This window comes from Polyodon spathula, chromosome 11 (genome assembly GCF_017654505.1).
Source record: "Polyodon spathula isolate WHYD16114869_AA chromosome 11, ASM1765450v1, whole genome shotgun sequence".
NCBI lineage: Eukaryota > Metazoa > Chordata > Actinopteri > Acipenseriformes > Polyodontidae > Polyodon > Polyodon spathula.
Window position 1 is genome coordinate 12403307 of NC_054544.1, and position 14338 is coordinate 12417644.

The following is a 14338-nucleotide window of genomic DNA, read 5'->3' on the forward strand; positions in this document are numbered from 1 at the left end:
TTTCAGGACTGTCTTTAAATCAAACAGATGTGTCTAGTTTTTCTATTCAGTGGTACAAAGTGGTGCTAAGAAAGGGTGAGGAGTTGATAAGTAAGGGGAGTGCACTTGTCAGCATAATGAACAGAGTTGTGTCTCCCCCACGCTCTACTAAATCAAAGTGTCTGAGTCCTGTCTGAGACAGATCCTTCTGCAGGGGAGGGAGTGTTCTTGTGAATCCCTCGCTCTCCTGAACTGTCTGTGCATTGTCTGAAAAAGAAAGAACTTCAGGACGTACAATATATCAACTATGATTGACAGAACTGCATAAGCAGGCTTAAAGTATCACTGTGTATCCTAGTCTCTGTGTTTTAAAATGAAGACATACCACAGCCTTGCTCATCGCTGTTGTCTCTGCAGTCATTATGCCCATTGCAGACTGACCAAAGAGGAACGCAGCGATAGTTTGTTTTGCAGTCAAACTCAGTGTGATTGTCACAGCGATAGGCAGGACCCACTAGAAAAACAAAAACAGTCAATATTTTGGTTCATAAAGACAATGGCAGTCCAAAATAAGTGCATGCTATAAAACTTTATAGAAATTAATTTGAAGGTCCCATCTCATAATGCACATTCATTTCTCAGATATTAAGACTCTGGTGTAACAGAAAAAGCCTACAGGTAGCATTATAGATATAGTGTCAGTGCTATAGTAACACTCCAAATTTCCGAACAGCTTGCAGAATGAAAGGTGTCACTCTGAGGTGCGACAGATAAGAAATAGCATGATGTGACTGGAAGTTCAGTTCTTATTCTGAATAATCTTCAGTGCATGTGCTGTACTCACTGCACTCATCATGAGGCTCATCAGAGCTGTCTCCACAGTCATCGTCCACATCACACTTCCAGGTCTGTGGAACGCAGCGGCCGTTGTTACATTTGAACTGGCCTGGGGGGCAGGTCCTGGTGGAGCAGTGAGTGGCGTCCTCGTCCGAGTTATCACCACAGTCATTGTCCCCGTCACACTGCCACGCCTCGGGGATGCACTTCCTGTTGCTGCACTGCCACTGGTGAATTTCACACTGGTGATTGGCTGAAAAGAGGAGAGTCCAGGGATTAGTATTGGAGGTGACTTTCAGGAAACATGTCTGGCAGTTGTTGAAGCAAGATGCTTAAGGTGATATTTTCTAACTTAAACAAAATTCTTGGTTTGAGCAACTTGGTTAAAATTGCTAAACTTCTGGTTTAAAGAGTTAATCAAAAAGAGCTTTAAAAAACCATTTCTAAAGATTTATGAATAGGTTCCCAATGTCAGACTAACAGGACAAAAAACACAAAATCACTGAATATCATTTCTATAACTATAAAATTCAATTTAGTTTGAAATTTGATGGGCAACATTGCTTACTTGTAGTTCTGAATAAGGCAACAGCAAAATGTTGACCCCTACACTCCTAACCCTTTCAAAATAGTTAGCACTGAATATACAAGACTGGGTTCCTCTTATATCTGACCTAGTTGTACAGATGCGATTCTGAAGTACGATACAATGCATGTGATTTCAAATGTAACCCATCATACCGCACAGAACAGGCTCCTCATCAGAGCCGTCTCTGCAGTCCTGGACAGTGTTACACAGGAAGTGGGGGCTGGTGCAGTTTCCATCGTTACACTGGAACTGGCCAACAGGGCAGTATCTGAGAGGGCATGTGAAAGGTTCATCAGATCCATCCCTACAGTCACGCTGTCCATCACATTTCCACCAGATAGGGACACACCTGCAAGACAGAGAAAATTGCTTATTTTCATCGGTTGATGATACACAAACATTACTCCTGTGCAATTTAAATAATGTTTAGTTAAAGCTTTGTCAATAGGTCTCTAAATTCCTAAAATGTGCTCAATTTTAATTCAATTTACCTTTCATTGTCTGCACATCTGTACTGGGTGCTGGAGCACATAGGAAGACAGCGGGCAACTCCACCCAGCTGGACGGTCACAAAGTTATTTGGGCACTCACAGCTATAACCCTGCCCGCCATTTCTTATCAGACATAAGTGAGAGCATCCTCCATTGTTTACACTGCATGGGTTAGTGACTAGAGGGGAAAAAAAGAGGAGAGTTATCATTCATATTATCTAACTTCCTTTCTATGTGAGCTCTACCCTGTTTTACAATTCGATAAACTCACAAAGCTGTTACTAATTCAACCGTGATAAACGAATGAAACCTAATTTAATGAATCAGGATGTGTGATGACTGAAAATAATTAAATGGAAATTGTGGCAAAGACAACAATGACATTTCACTAAAGTTTAAATTGTAGTTTGGAAAATGATTTGCTTACATATCGGTTGTCTGTAGGGGTGGTAAACATGAATATCGAATGGCCGGTGTGTAGTGTTCACCAAAGCTGTCCTGCCTGACCCATCATACTTGTTTCCTTTCTCCACAGTTCTGGTATTCCAGTCAGTCCAGTAAAGGGTGTCTTCAAACACAGTGATAGAAAATGGGTGAGGCAATGTTCCATCATAGACTGTGTGGCGATGATGTCCATTTAAATCTGAATACCTGAATACAAAGCAGAAGAGTGATTGAGAAATTAAAGGGAGGGAAAAACTTAAACTGGTCACAGAAACTGTAATACTGTTACATATGAAGGGTAACTTACTCAATGTAATTTAGATGCGCATCTGCCCAGTACAGCTTATCATTGGTGTAGTCAACTGTGAGACCATTAGGCCATTCAATCTTAGAGGTGATTACAGCTGTCTTGTTTGTCCCATCCATTCCCACTCGACCAATAAAAGCCTTGTATCCCCAGTCAGACCAATAAACATAGCTGGAATAAAGGATGAATAAAGTTGACAATTTTTTTCAGTTTTCTGCTGCCTGTCCTTGTACGTGCGACTGTGAATAATCTCTTTGGTCTCACTCATCTGGATCATGGATAAATAAATTGAACTTGAAATGTAAATTTCTAAGCAATCAGGAAAAATAACAAACAAAACGGCATGCAACCAAATTATTGTACACTTCATACATAACTTGAATTGCCTTTGATCTCACTTGCCTTTCATCCCACTGGTTGAACAGTATAAGAACTCTGATTTATTACTACATCTTTGACCTTTTAAAGCCATTGAAAAGTCATAAAGAGAACGTACCCATATTTCGGATGCACGGCTACAGCCCTTGGGTTTTCAAAGCAGTAGCTATTGTTGGTGTCCACACAGTGTTCAGCCAGCTTTTTAACAAAACGTCCATCTAGCTCAGCCACGTTTAGACAGTCAAGGAACGCATCAACCCAGTATAGTTTTCTGCAAAGAAAATTAGGAACAATTTATATATAAGGTTTATGCTTAGTTCATGCTGTGCGTTTTCTAAAGTACTAGTTTGATGACTTTTTAGGAAGATAAAAGGAAGATTGCATTTGATGCAAAGCAGTTCTCTTTCTATTATTGTCAAAAGCAATTAGAGAAATTGAATATGTTATGCAGTTTGTCACCAAAAGGGGGCCCTAAACATACACATTAGAAATTCCTCTCTGATCTAAGAATTTCAACTTTGAAATGTACTCTCTCATGCCTGAATTTGGCTTCTAAATAAAATACACATCAAAACAAATTATGCATTTGTAGACATTCCTTTTAACCATTTATACAAATCATTTCCATTTCAGAAGAAAAGTTCAATATAATATCCTAGTCCCTGAGTCAGACGAGAGATATATATGTGGTACACTGGCTATCAGGGACTGATAAGCAAAGCTGTAATTTACACAGATTCAATGTTTTGAATTCCACACAGGTCTGTAAAAACAACAAAACTTCAGACTGGCAGATATGAATAAAATGCTTGTCAAAGTATAAAACTAATAAGAAATAAGCAGTTATACCATTTTCATACTACTCTGTAGTTTCTCGGTGGCTTTATACTGCCAGAACAGGACTCTAATTATTGAACAGCTTGTATGTCTCATGAAGAAAGCTTAAATCTTACCTGCCAACCCAATCCACTGCAAGCCCTTCACCATGTAGCACTCCAGTGAGAACCGGCTCTCTGTTTGTCCCGTTAAGAAACATTCGTTCAACAACTCTTCTTCCCACATCGACCCAGTAGAGCCTTCCTTCTGCCCTGTCAAAGTCCATAGCCACTACGCTGGTCAAGCCTTGGAGGATAAGGGAGTAGGACTGCCCGTCGGCAGACAGATTGCGTAGATAGTAGCGGTTGCTGAAAATAAGGTAGGGCGCTATGTTGCTGTTCTGCCGGCAAGTTTTTCCGTCAGGTTCCCGAATATACCCAGGAGCACACTTACAAATGTAGGAGCCCACCGTGTTCTCACAGAGCTGACTGCACACGCTTGGTGTTTCGTTACACTCGTTGATGTCATCGCAAGTCCGATTGTCAGACATGAGCTGATATCCAGGGCGGCACGAGCAGAAGAAGCTAGTTATTGTGTTCGTGCAATCGTGATCACATCGCTGCATTGTGGGATCAGTGCATTCGTTGATGCCTAGAATAAGTGAAAGAAAACAGCAAAATTAGCTTTGCTGGCACCTCCTAAATAATGAAAATGAAAGAAAAAACTGAATCCAAAGTTGGTCCCTTCGCCAATATTGCAGAGCATAAAATAATTAAAAGTGTATTTAATATTCTGAAATTAAAAAAAAAAGTTAATAGATGAATATCATTTAAATAATTCCAGCCTCACTATTGAAAGTGTTGGAAATTCAAAAAATGATCCCAATTCAGGAGGAGATTATGTCGCCCAATATGATGGTTGCTCAAACAATAACTGAATTTAATGCTTTCCCAGATTCAGATTCATAGCTTAAGAACTATTCTCACCACATCCCTTCTCATCACTGTTGTCTGAGCAGTCATCCGACCTGTCACAGACTTTGATGTTTTCAATGCAATTTCCATTGTCACACTTAAACTGATCTGGGGCACAGGATGGTTGTGGGACGTGACAGAGATGATCTAGTTCATCAGATTCATCTCCACAGTCATTGTCACCATCACAGACGAAATCCTTTGAAATGCAGCGCCCATTTTGGCAAGTGAACTGCTGCTGTTGACATTCTAGGTAGGTGCACCCCTGTTCATCGCTGCCATCACCACAATCATTCCGCCGGTCACACCTGGCATCAAAAATAGAGCAAACCATTACACAGATTTGCAAGTCGATGGTGGCTTAAATAAATAACCTTTTGAAAAGTCATTGGCACAGCTGTCATTTTTTAATAGCCCATTGAAGCAACATATTTTAAAACTACAAACCTGTAAGAACCCCTAACACATAGGCCATTGCTGCATGTGTATTCGTTCTCTGAGCAGGAGTTCCTGGTGCAGTTTTGATGCTCATCATAAGCGTCAGAGCAGTCAGAATCTCCATCACAGACCCAGGCTTGAGGAATGCACTTTCTCTGAGGAGGCTGGTTGTTAACGCAGGTGAACTCGGAAGCTGTACAGTTGTGGTTTGCTGAAACGAAAGGAGAAATCAATACGGGGGAAAACAGCAAAATGAGTTACGCCTTTGATTCCTAGTGCGGAAGACAACCTGTTAGGATAATCAAAACTGGGGACAAAATCTTTAGTCTTTACTAAGCATACTTTGTATTCATACGCTTATGAAAAGTGTGGGTAAAAAGTTGTTGCTTCTGCTGGTTCATTTTGTTTGGCCTAATGCTAGTGTTTTTTCACTGTGCTATAATTACTTCACATAAAATAAACTGCACAAATCATAAAAGAAAAAAACAATTGTGACTTGATTTTATACTTAACTTAAGCAACTGTTTCAGCAGGAAATACTAACTGTGAGACTGCGGTTCATTTCCAGCTAGGCCCTTTATTGACAAAGCTGGATGGGAGTTGCGGGGGAGGGGTCTGGAATTCCTCTTTCTTAGACCCCAGAGTGCAAACATCGTATTCTATTATACCAGAATGCCAGCCATACTAATAAGGTATAAATGGAAATCCCACCACAGCTGTGTCTTCCGTCCTCATCACTCATGTCTCCGCAATCGTTGTCCCCATCACAGATCCACGAATAGGGAATACACCTGGAGTCATCGCACCGGAACTGCTCACTGGAACACGTCCTCACTTGGGTGGCTAGGAGGAAACACAGTACATTTAAATTAGCATTCAGCCAGGGCCTCTTTCTTTTATGCTAAATCCACTTGATCTAAAATCTAAATTCTAAATTCAGACAAAGTGACTCAAAATGATTAAACATTAAAATAGCACAAACTATACTTGTCTGTTACAGGAACTAAATGGATAAGATTGAGAAAAATACATTAACCAGGAATAATACCTACAACAACCATTTTAAGAGTGAATAGCAGGCAGTGCAGCCGTGGAATGCGGCACACAATCACTGGCTGTAAAGGCATCTGCCGCTATGTTAGTCACCCCTCCAGGGAGTTCCACCAGTTTCATAGTCCTTTTGTCACAGTTCAACTAAAACTCACTTTAATAATGTCACATACATGTCAGATACTGGACACATTATATGATTTGCAGCTGTAATAAATCTCTTCAAAACATTCTTTAAAAATACTAATTAAAAAAAACTTCTATATTTAATATAGTTGTCATTCCAACAGAACTCTTGTTCTCTGCTTAGTATTCTGTACCCCCTTTGAAGTGATTTGGGTCTGGCTGGCAAAAAAGAAAGCCATTGTCAATATTATTATAATACATTAAGAGGAAAACTTTTACAGCACAAACAGAAAATATATTTTGTTATGTTAAATCTGATAGAATTTCCTACCCGCACCAAACCACCTGCTTCATTGCACTGTAGAAATTTACATATGTCTCTGTCTCCCTTTTAAAAGACAGCGATAACTGACCCACATGAGCGAGCACAAAGTACTTGATTTAATAATGGGTGATCTGATCACACAGGCCAGCCTGTGAGTTCTCTGTTTGACTGAGCAGGTATGATATAACAAATGCCTCTGATGTGGTCGTTTAGCGACCCCCCTGAAATACTCTGTGACCACCCCAAGAGGGTCCCAACTCTCAGTTTGGGAACCTGCTCAAAGTATAGGAGCACAGTGTTATGCCGGCTCATGTCAAGGGGAACTAGGTGAACCACCTCATACAGAATAATTTAACATAGTCACCACAAGTGGTAGGTTCATCCGAGCCATCGGCACAGTCAATTCCTTCATCGCAATACCAGTGAGCCGGGATACAGCGGCCGCTAGAACAGCGGAATTCAGTGTCTGTACAAGTCACAGTAGCTGGAAAGGGTAAAAAAAGAGGGTGCCTTAGTATAAACTGGTGAATATATTTAAAGATTATAATTGTAACTTGGAAGAGCCGTATAGATTGTGGCCAAAATGTCTGTATTGGGATCTGTACAAATCAGTATGTTTTACGTTTTATTCTACATGCTGTGGAGTTAGAGAAGATGTCCATTAGTTCAAAGACGTTCTGTTATTCTACACAATTTGCAATAGGGAAACTTCATCAGATATGTACAGCACTTTACTTGTATGGTACAGAATGACTGAAGTTCTAAAGAACAGTAAATTTGTCTGCAACATACTGCAGTGAGTCAGGCCCTCATCACTCATATCTCCACAGTCGTTGTCTCCATCACACAGATACGAGCGAGGAATGCAAATATTCGTAGTCTGACACTTTGTAAATCCAGGTTGGCATGTACGTTCAGCTAAAGAAAAAGACAAAACAAACAAATTGCAACCTTTAGGAAACCTACCCCTGTAGAGGAACTGGAGTTCATCTAAAATGATAAATGAGCTACAACAGGCAGCTCAATAGTCCTCTTTGTACATACGAAGAAAAAGAATAAGAACTATAACTTGTGCTAATGCACCAACAGTTTTAAAATGAACATGATTAGACTGATTCATACGAGATTCGCTCAGCTATAATCTTCTTATCAAAGGATGAAGTCTTTTTCGTGTCTGAATACGTTTTTAAATCAGGACGTATACAATGCCTGGGCACAGAGCCAAGAAACTCTCAATTATGGCAGAACTGGAGGTCGTAACCTTTTCACAAAAGTTATTCTTGGTAGCTTTATAGGCAGGCAGAGATAGGGACAAATATTCCTCCAGCCTGCAAGACACAGATATTTCTTTGTTGCCTCATTGTTTAACCCTACAATGCCCGATGCAAAACTATTTAACCAAAGCTATTTAACCAAATACACACAACTATACACAGAACCATATCATTAAATTAAGAGTAGACAAAATAAAATCAAATGTTACCATTTAACTTTCCCCCCAAAAATACAGATAATCATTTCAGGTGTATTCATTACTAGGGGTATTAAAATGACTAAACTTACGGCAGTTTCTCTCATCGGTAGTGCCATTGTCGTAGCAGTTGTTGATCCCGTTGCAAACGTGTTCTAGAGAAATACACCTTCCGTTGCTGCAGGTGAACTCGGTGTTCTGGTCACAAGAACGGAACAAGCAGCCAGCCTCATCACTGTTATCACCGCAGGCGTTATAATGGTCGCAGCGGTAATGATAAGGAACACAGCGCCCGTTTCCACAGGTGAATAACGCTGGGTCACACGTGTGGAATGCTATAGTAAAAGGTCAATAGAGATGTTGGTGATTAAGGGTGGCAAGACCTTAAAAGTACAATGTAGAAACAAATTATAAAAATGATGTATTTGTTACCTGTCAAAACAATACATGCTGCCATATGATGGACTGCATGCAAAATACAATTATACAATTATGTTTATTTGCCTTTCAAAGTTAAAACACTGGATTGATTCAGGGTTGGTTAATACAAACACAGAACTGAAAGAAACTTACAGTATAAATTCAGTGTAAATACAGTGTTCCATTGTTGCAAAAAATTGGTATATACAATAGATGAAGAAACCTGAATTATAGGCAGATCACAGCCATTGTTTACATTAACATTTTCTTCCTGTCTTTGAACAAATAAAGATCAAAGGTCTTACCACAAACTATTTCCAGTTCGTCACTTCCGTCTCCACAGTCATTATCATTGTCACATTTCCACTGAGCGCGAACACAACGTCCATTCATGCAGGTGAACTGATCCGGTGTGCATCTTGTCCCATTGTCCTGAATACAGTACTTGTTATCAGCCAAGTACCAACGGCCCTCAGAAGGGCACTGACACTCTGCACCATTCGGACCTGCAGGGACAAAATAAAACCGGTCATTCTTGTGCCAGAAACACTGCCCTACAGTCAGATTTGAATTTATCTCCATTGTATTTCTACTTGCCACAGTCCATGTGTATGCTACTGTACGTTTACTGCTGTCAAATATTTTCAAGACACAACATACTGGTGATTATTATTGATAAAACAGAAACAACAAACACAGATTTGTAATAGAAAATAATATAATCACATCACAATTTTCAAGTAAGTAAACTAAAACAGATGACAGTAAAAGTGTGGTGCTGTAGGAATTGGATGTTTATACCTGTTGTACAAATGTGGCTGCAGCCTCCATTAAACTGATCACAAGGGTTACTACACTGTTGCTGCTTGTTGCTGGATAAGATGTGAATGTCCATTGGTCGGTGAGGCAGGTTTTGGATCATGACGATCTGGTCTGATCCATCGTGCTTGTTGGCTCTGTAAATGCTCTTGGTGTTCCAATCAGTCCAGTAGATGTGCTGCTCATAGGCTGTCATGGCAAAGGGGTAAATGGCTGTACTGACAATCACTTCTCGGTTTGAGCCGGTCAGAGAACAGCGTTCAATCTTCTGTCTGAAAAAAATGACATTCACCAAATTTAAACATGACTAACTGAAGATATTACAGTGTTTTTACTTACTTTAAATACCTGTAACATATGAGGCTATAAATCACAAACATCACAAATATAGGGTGGATTCCACGATTCCACACTGTTTCAAATATTAAAATAGACATCAACGTCTTCAAAAATGTGTAGATATCCTCCTGCTTTAAATAGTGAAGATATAGGATGAAGGATGCAAAGTTATATAATCATGGTAAAATATTGTTTTTTGATCAAGAACCTTGCATTGAAAGGTTTTCTTATTAATATATATACTCTTACAAATTTGCATCAGCCCAGTAGAGTCTCTCCTCTTCATAGTCAAGAGTCAGCCCATTGGGCCACACAAGTCTGGTGTTCACTATTTCAGTCCGGAAATTCCCACCCAGTGTGGCCCGCTCTATCTTGGCATTGGTACCCCAGTCAGTCCAGTACATGAATCTAATTAAATACAGGAAACATATATATTGGTACCACAGCAGCAAGTTTTGTACAACTTAACAACAGAGCACATCCTTAGGTGACTATTACTTTAAATGGTGGTACGAGGTTAAACTAACATTAAATTAAAAGGTCATAAAGAAAATTATTCATTTTGTAAATCTGACATGGAATACATTGCTAATAACTATAACTGTCTCCAATTCTTGTTTATCCCACTCAATGAAAAAATGAAATCTCCTTATTTAAAAGGATCTTGCAAATAAAGCAAGAAACAATGCTATCGTAAATACAATGTTAGGTTAAATGTGCTCAATTATTGGTCAAAGTTACCCTCTGCACGGATCAAGCATGATGGCTCTAGGCCTTGGCACTCGGGCAATGGTTGTCCGCTGAGAACCATCAATGGCCATGGAATTGATAGTCTGGTTCACATAATCACTGTAATAAATCCTTTTACTGATCCAGTCATAAGCAATACCATCAGGAGCACCCAAATCTTAGAAACAGAAAGATAAACGAAAGCATTAAAATGTGCCCACTTTCAGCATTCCTATACTACATACAATTTGTCAGGATTTGTATACTGTAGCAAAACATGATTCCATACACAGTATACATTACAGCAGAACCTATCATATCCTGATCCTGTAAGAAACGATGCCCTGTATTAAACAATGGACCCCTGGCATGTGACAATTACACATGCTGCTACTAACTGAATGGTACAGAGAGAAACCGATCACCACACATGGTATTATAGGTCAAACACAGTACATTGAGCGCTCAGAATATATACAGTTGCACTGCACATAAAGATAAACTGCCCAGTTTAACTATGTTTAATAAAGGAAAACAAGAAAGCAAGCGTTTAATATCATTATTGTACCGTAAAAAAAAAAAAAAAAAAAAAAAAAATGAAATACGTTTTCTCTTCAACCTCCGAAGCCGGTCTGTGTTTGTGGGTACGTTTTTGTTGTTGCTGCTGCTGTTGATATTATTAAATGTCAAATTCCTTTGGCATGGACAAAGAAAGCATGGTATAGTACACACTGTGGTATTTTAGATACAATGATGTACCTGACATTGTGCATTTATAATGCTCCAACGTTAATAAAGCAACTACAATGCAGTATAGCGACTCCCTCTGAGATACAATATTTTCACATCTCTGATGGTTCCTTGGAACTAATTAATTTGTTATACTGTCCAAATTTTATTTTATATATATATATATATATATATATATATTATATATATATATATATATATATATATATATATATATATATATATACAAAATAATAACAGTGTGTAGGGTATCTCTTATTGTATAAGAGATGTCATCTTGTGCAGTTGGGGCGAGAGCACTGAAAAGTGAAGCTGATTGGTTCTGGCTAATTAAATGGGGAAAAGTCTCATCTAATAAAACCCTAGATATGATGTTTTAACTTCTTATAAATCATAACAAAGATTGTACTTAGGAGCTACTGTTAAGAAAAGTAATTTAACTTGCGCAATAACATTGCATGAAATGACATCTGTACGTAAGAAAAGATGTACTGGAATTCTGACAAATCTCTAATGGGGTTTGGTTGATTTTTTATATGCAGTTGATTTTCATAAATTAAAACTGCCTACCTGATGCTACAACCATAGGAGCAGTAGCTGGAGAGGAGAGGCTTATGTAATTGATTCTACTGTGCCCTTCTCCTGAGCTCTGAGTGTAGTACAGCCTGTTGTCATCCCTGTCGTAATCCAGGGCCACAGCCGTGCGCAGTACATTGACTACAGGGAATGGCAGGTTGTGGTCTTCTGGGTCCAGACGGAGACTGCGGATGGAGTCCTCGGTCGTATAGATCAAATAATCATCTCGGGAAACAACACAGCTAGTGTCGTCTCTTGCCAAGTTTCCAAACGCACACCCACACTTCCGTGTCTGAGAGCCAGGGAGAGCATAACAAAAATGGGAACAACCACCATTGCTCACCAAGCAGGGGTTATTATTCACTTGCTGTGCTGACTGTGGCTGAGTGCGGCTGTCAAAAATAGTGACGTCTCTCAGCAAGTTTATATTGTCGCGAACAACTGTGGGTTGCTCAGTGTTTCCAGGTTCTTTCCTGGCTTGGAAGACCTTTTTTAGATTCCTGTCCACCCAAAGCATAGTGTTTTCAAAGATAGTTATTCCATATGGAGTTGGGTAGCGGCTGCCAAACCTGACAATCTCTGTCTCTCCGCCTTCAGGTCGAATCCTCGCAATCATGTCCAAGGAGTCATCGACCCAATAAATATATCCATTTTGGTAGTCCACAGCCAAACCTCTAGGAGTGAGGATACCAGAAGACACAAGTACCGTCCTATTGGTGCCATCTAGACAAGCACGTTCAATCTTGGGGTTTTGACCATAGTCTGCCCAGAAGAGGTATCTGTTCTTTGGATCCACCACTATGTGCCTCGGCATATCCACTGCGGTCTTCAGCAGGACCCGGCGATAAGTGGTGTTCAAGCGCACAACTTCAATGTAGGTCTCAGTGATGAAAGCATTTGTGAAATAGAGGTTCCCTGTGACACAAAATATGAAATTAGTTTTAAAAAAACATTCAATGATAACATTAAATATTTCTAATACGTAGGTTACTAAACCCTAGAGGCAAGGATCCAGCTTGAGCACCTGAAAGTACCCAGAGGCAAACTCATCCCATTCGACTAAAACGCAAAGCACACTGGCATGCCACTGGAGGCTCTGGGTTACTTCAAATCTTGAAGGTTAAAGCTCATAAATGAAAACTTTAAACATTAATACAAAAAATGTACAGAAACTTAGAGTAGCTACACTGTAGTGTAATTTATGGTAGACTTTTCAAATGAGTATAATGACTACATTCTTTACCTGCTACCCAATCAATGGCGATTCCTCGGATTCCGCTCTGCCCAATTCCTGATGTTACAATGTTCCTGAAGTAGGAGCCGTCTGGTTTGATTCTCCGAATGCCATTTTGTTCCGGCACACTGTTGCTGAAGTCACACCAGTAAATGAACCCAGATGGCATGTGCACATTTACGTGTAGTACATTGCGACCTAATGATACAAAAAAAAAAAAAGAGCTTATTCTCCCGGATGTCAATGGTAATAAACTCTATGTGATCCAAGTTATTATATAACCTTCAAAATTCTATTGAAAACTTTTTTTTTCATATCATTTTACTACTATCATTAAGACTTGTGTGATAATAAATCTCAAAGTCCTATACTATATAGCAAATACATTCATAAATAAGCTGTGGCTTTGCACGTACCTCTTCCAGCCACAGGTACCATGGCCTCGGAGTGGTCATTTCCTTCGAGGCTGAATCCTCTTAGTGCCAACAGCATGGAGATGATAACATAGGACTGATAGGGTGAACATGTCCTGCTGTCGGGGTTCAGTTTGAAACCAGTAGCACAGGCACACGAATACTGCCCTGCTGGTCTAGGAAGACAGAGCTGCTGACACACTCCCACATTGTTAGTGCAGCCATTTGAAGAGCCGGCAGACGCTGAAATAAATAACATTAACATAACACCACACCTACAAATGGGCTGTAGATTTGCAAAAGACACGTAATTATTTCTTTTTTGCCATTTGGTACTTTTTAAAAGCTTCCATAAGGATATTGGTGCCATAAATAAAAAAGTGTCTTTTTTGTTTTTTTGTTGAAAAGTTTGTCAATGTATTTGTTAATTTTAAATTAATTTGTATGGGTTCAAATACTTATACAGTACTCACTCTCTCTATGGTGAACTTTTAGCACTCTGAGTCCTGAAACGTTGTCTCTCAGCACTTTTTTGTTAGCCCCAGTGGCCTTGTCTACACGCTCAATGACTTCATAATCCCGGTCAGTGAAGTACAGGTAGTGATCGTACACAGCAATCCCCCAAGGGTGTGAAAGGCCAGTTACCATGGTAATACGATTGGTTCCATCTGGATCTCCTCTCTCAATCTAGGGGAGTTTGATTAAGAAAAGATTACTGAAAAAACTGTACTCATAGTCTAAGCGATAGTTCATTACACTCAACCCAATGCAAATGAGTCTCAACGAGCAAATTAAAACAATATCAAGTTCAGAATTGAAATGGAGGCATGGCT

General features: G+C 39.6%; 1 protein-coding gene across 1 annotated transcript in view; it reads right to left on the reverse strand.

Moving 5' to 3' along the window:
* The window catches only part of LOC121323206 (low-density lipoprotein receptor-related protein 2-like), a 60905-nt gene that overhangs the window by 10490 nt on the left and 36077 nt on the right, over positions 1 to 14338 (reverse strand). The window contains exons 37-58 of the mRNA XM_041264107.1: positions 13979 to 14192; positions 13509 to 13748; positions 13102 to 13290; positions 11853 to 12773; positions 10545 to 10710; positions 10053 to 10211; positions 9447 to 9736; positions 8951 to 9151; positions 8318 to 8560; positions 7547 to 7672; positions 7119 to 7238; positions 5965 to 6096; positions 5263 to 5464; positions 4828 to 5123; positions 3979 to 4492; positions 3144 to 3296; positions 2648 to 2818; positions 2324 to 2547; positions 1897 to 2074; positions 1558 to 1754; positions 824 to 1069; positions 365 to 493 (exon numbers count right to left, since the gene is read on the reverse strand). Of these exons, the coding sequence (XP_041120041.1) occupies positions 365 to 493; positions 824 to 1069; positions 1558 to 1754; positions 1897 to 2074; positions 2324 to 2547; positions 2648 to 2818; positions 3144 to 3296; positions 3979 to 4492; positions 4828 to 5123; positions 5263 to 5464; positions 5965 to 6096; positions 7119 to 7238; positions 7547 to 7672; positions 8318 to 8560; positions 8951 to 9151; positions 9447 to 9736; positions 10053 to 10211; positions 10545 to 10710; positions 11853 to 12773; positions 13102 to 13290; positions 13509 to 13748; positions 13979 to 14192 (5311 nt within the window). The remainder of the gene's footprint in view (positions 1 to 364; positions 494 to 823; positions 1070 to 1557; positions 1755 to 1896; positions 2075 to 2323; positions 2548 to 2647; positions 2819 to 3143; positions 3297 to 3978; positions 4493 to 4827; positions 5124 to 5262; positions 5465 to 5964; positions 6097 to 7118; positions 7239 to 7546; positions 7673 to 8317; positions 8561 to 8950; positions 9152 to 9446; positions 9737 to 10052; positions 10212 to 10544; positions 10711 to 11852; positions 12774 to 13101; positions 13291 to 13508; positions 13749 to 13978; positions 14193 to 14338) is intronic.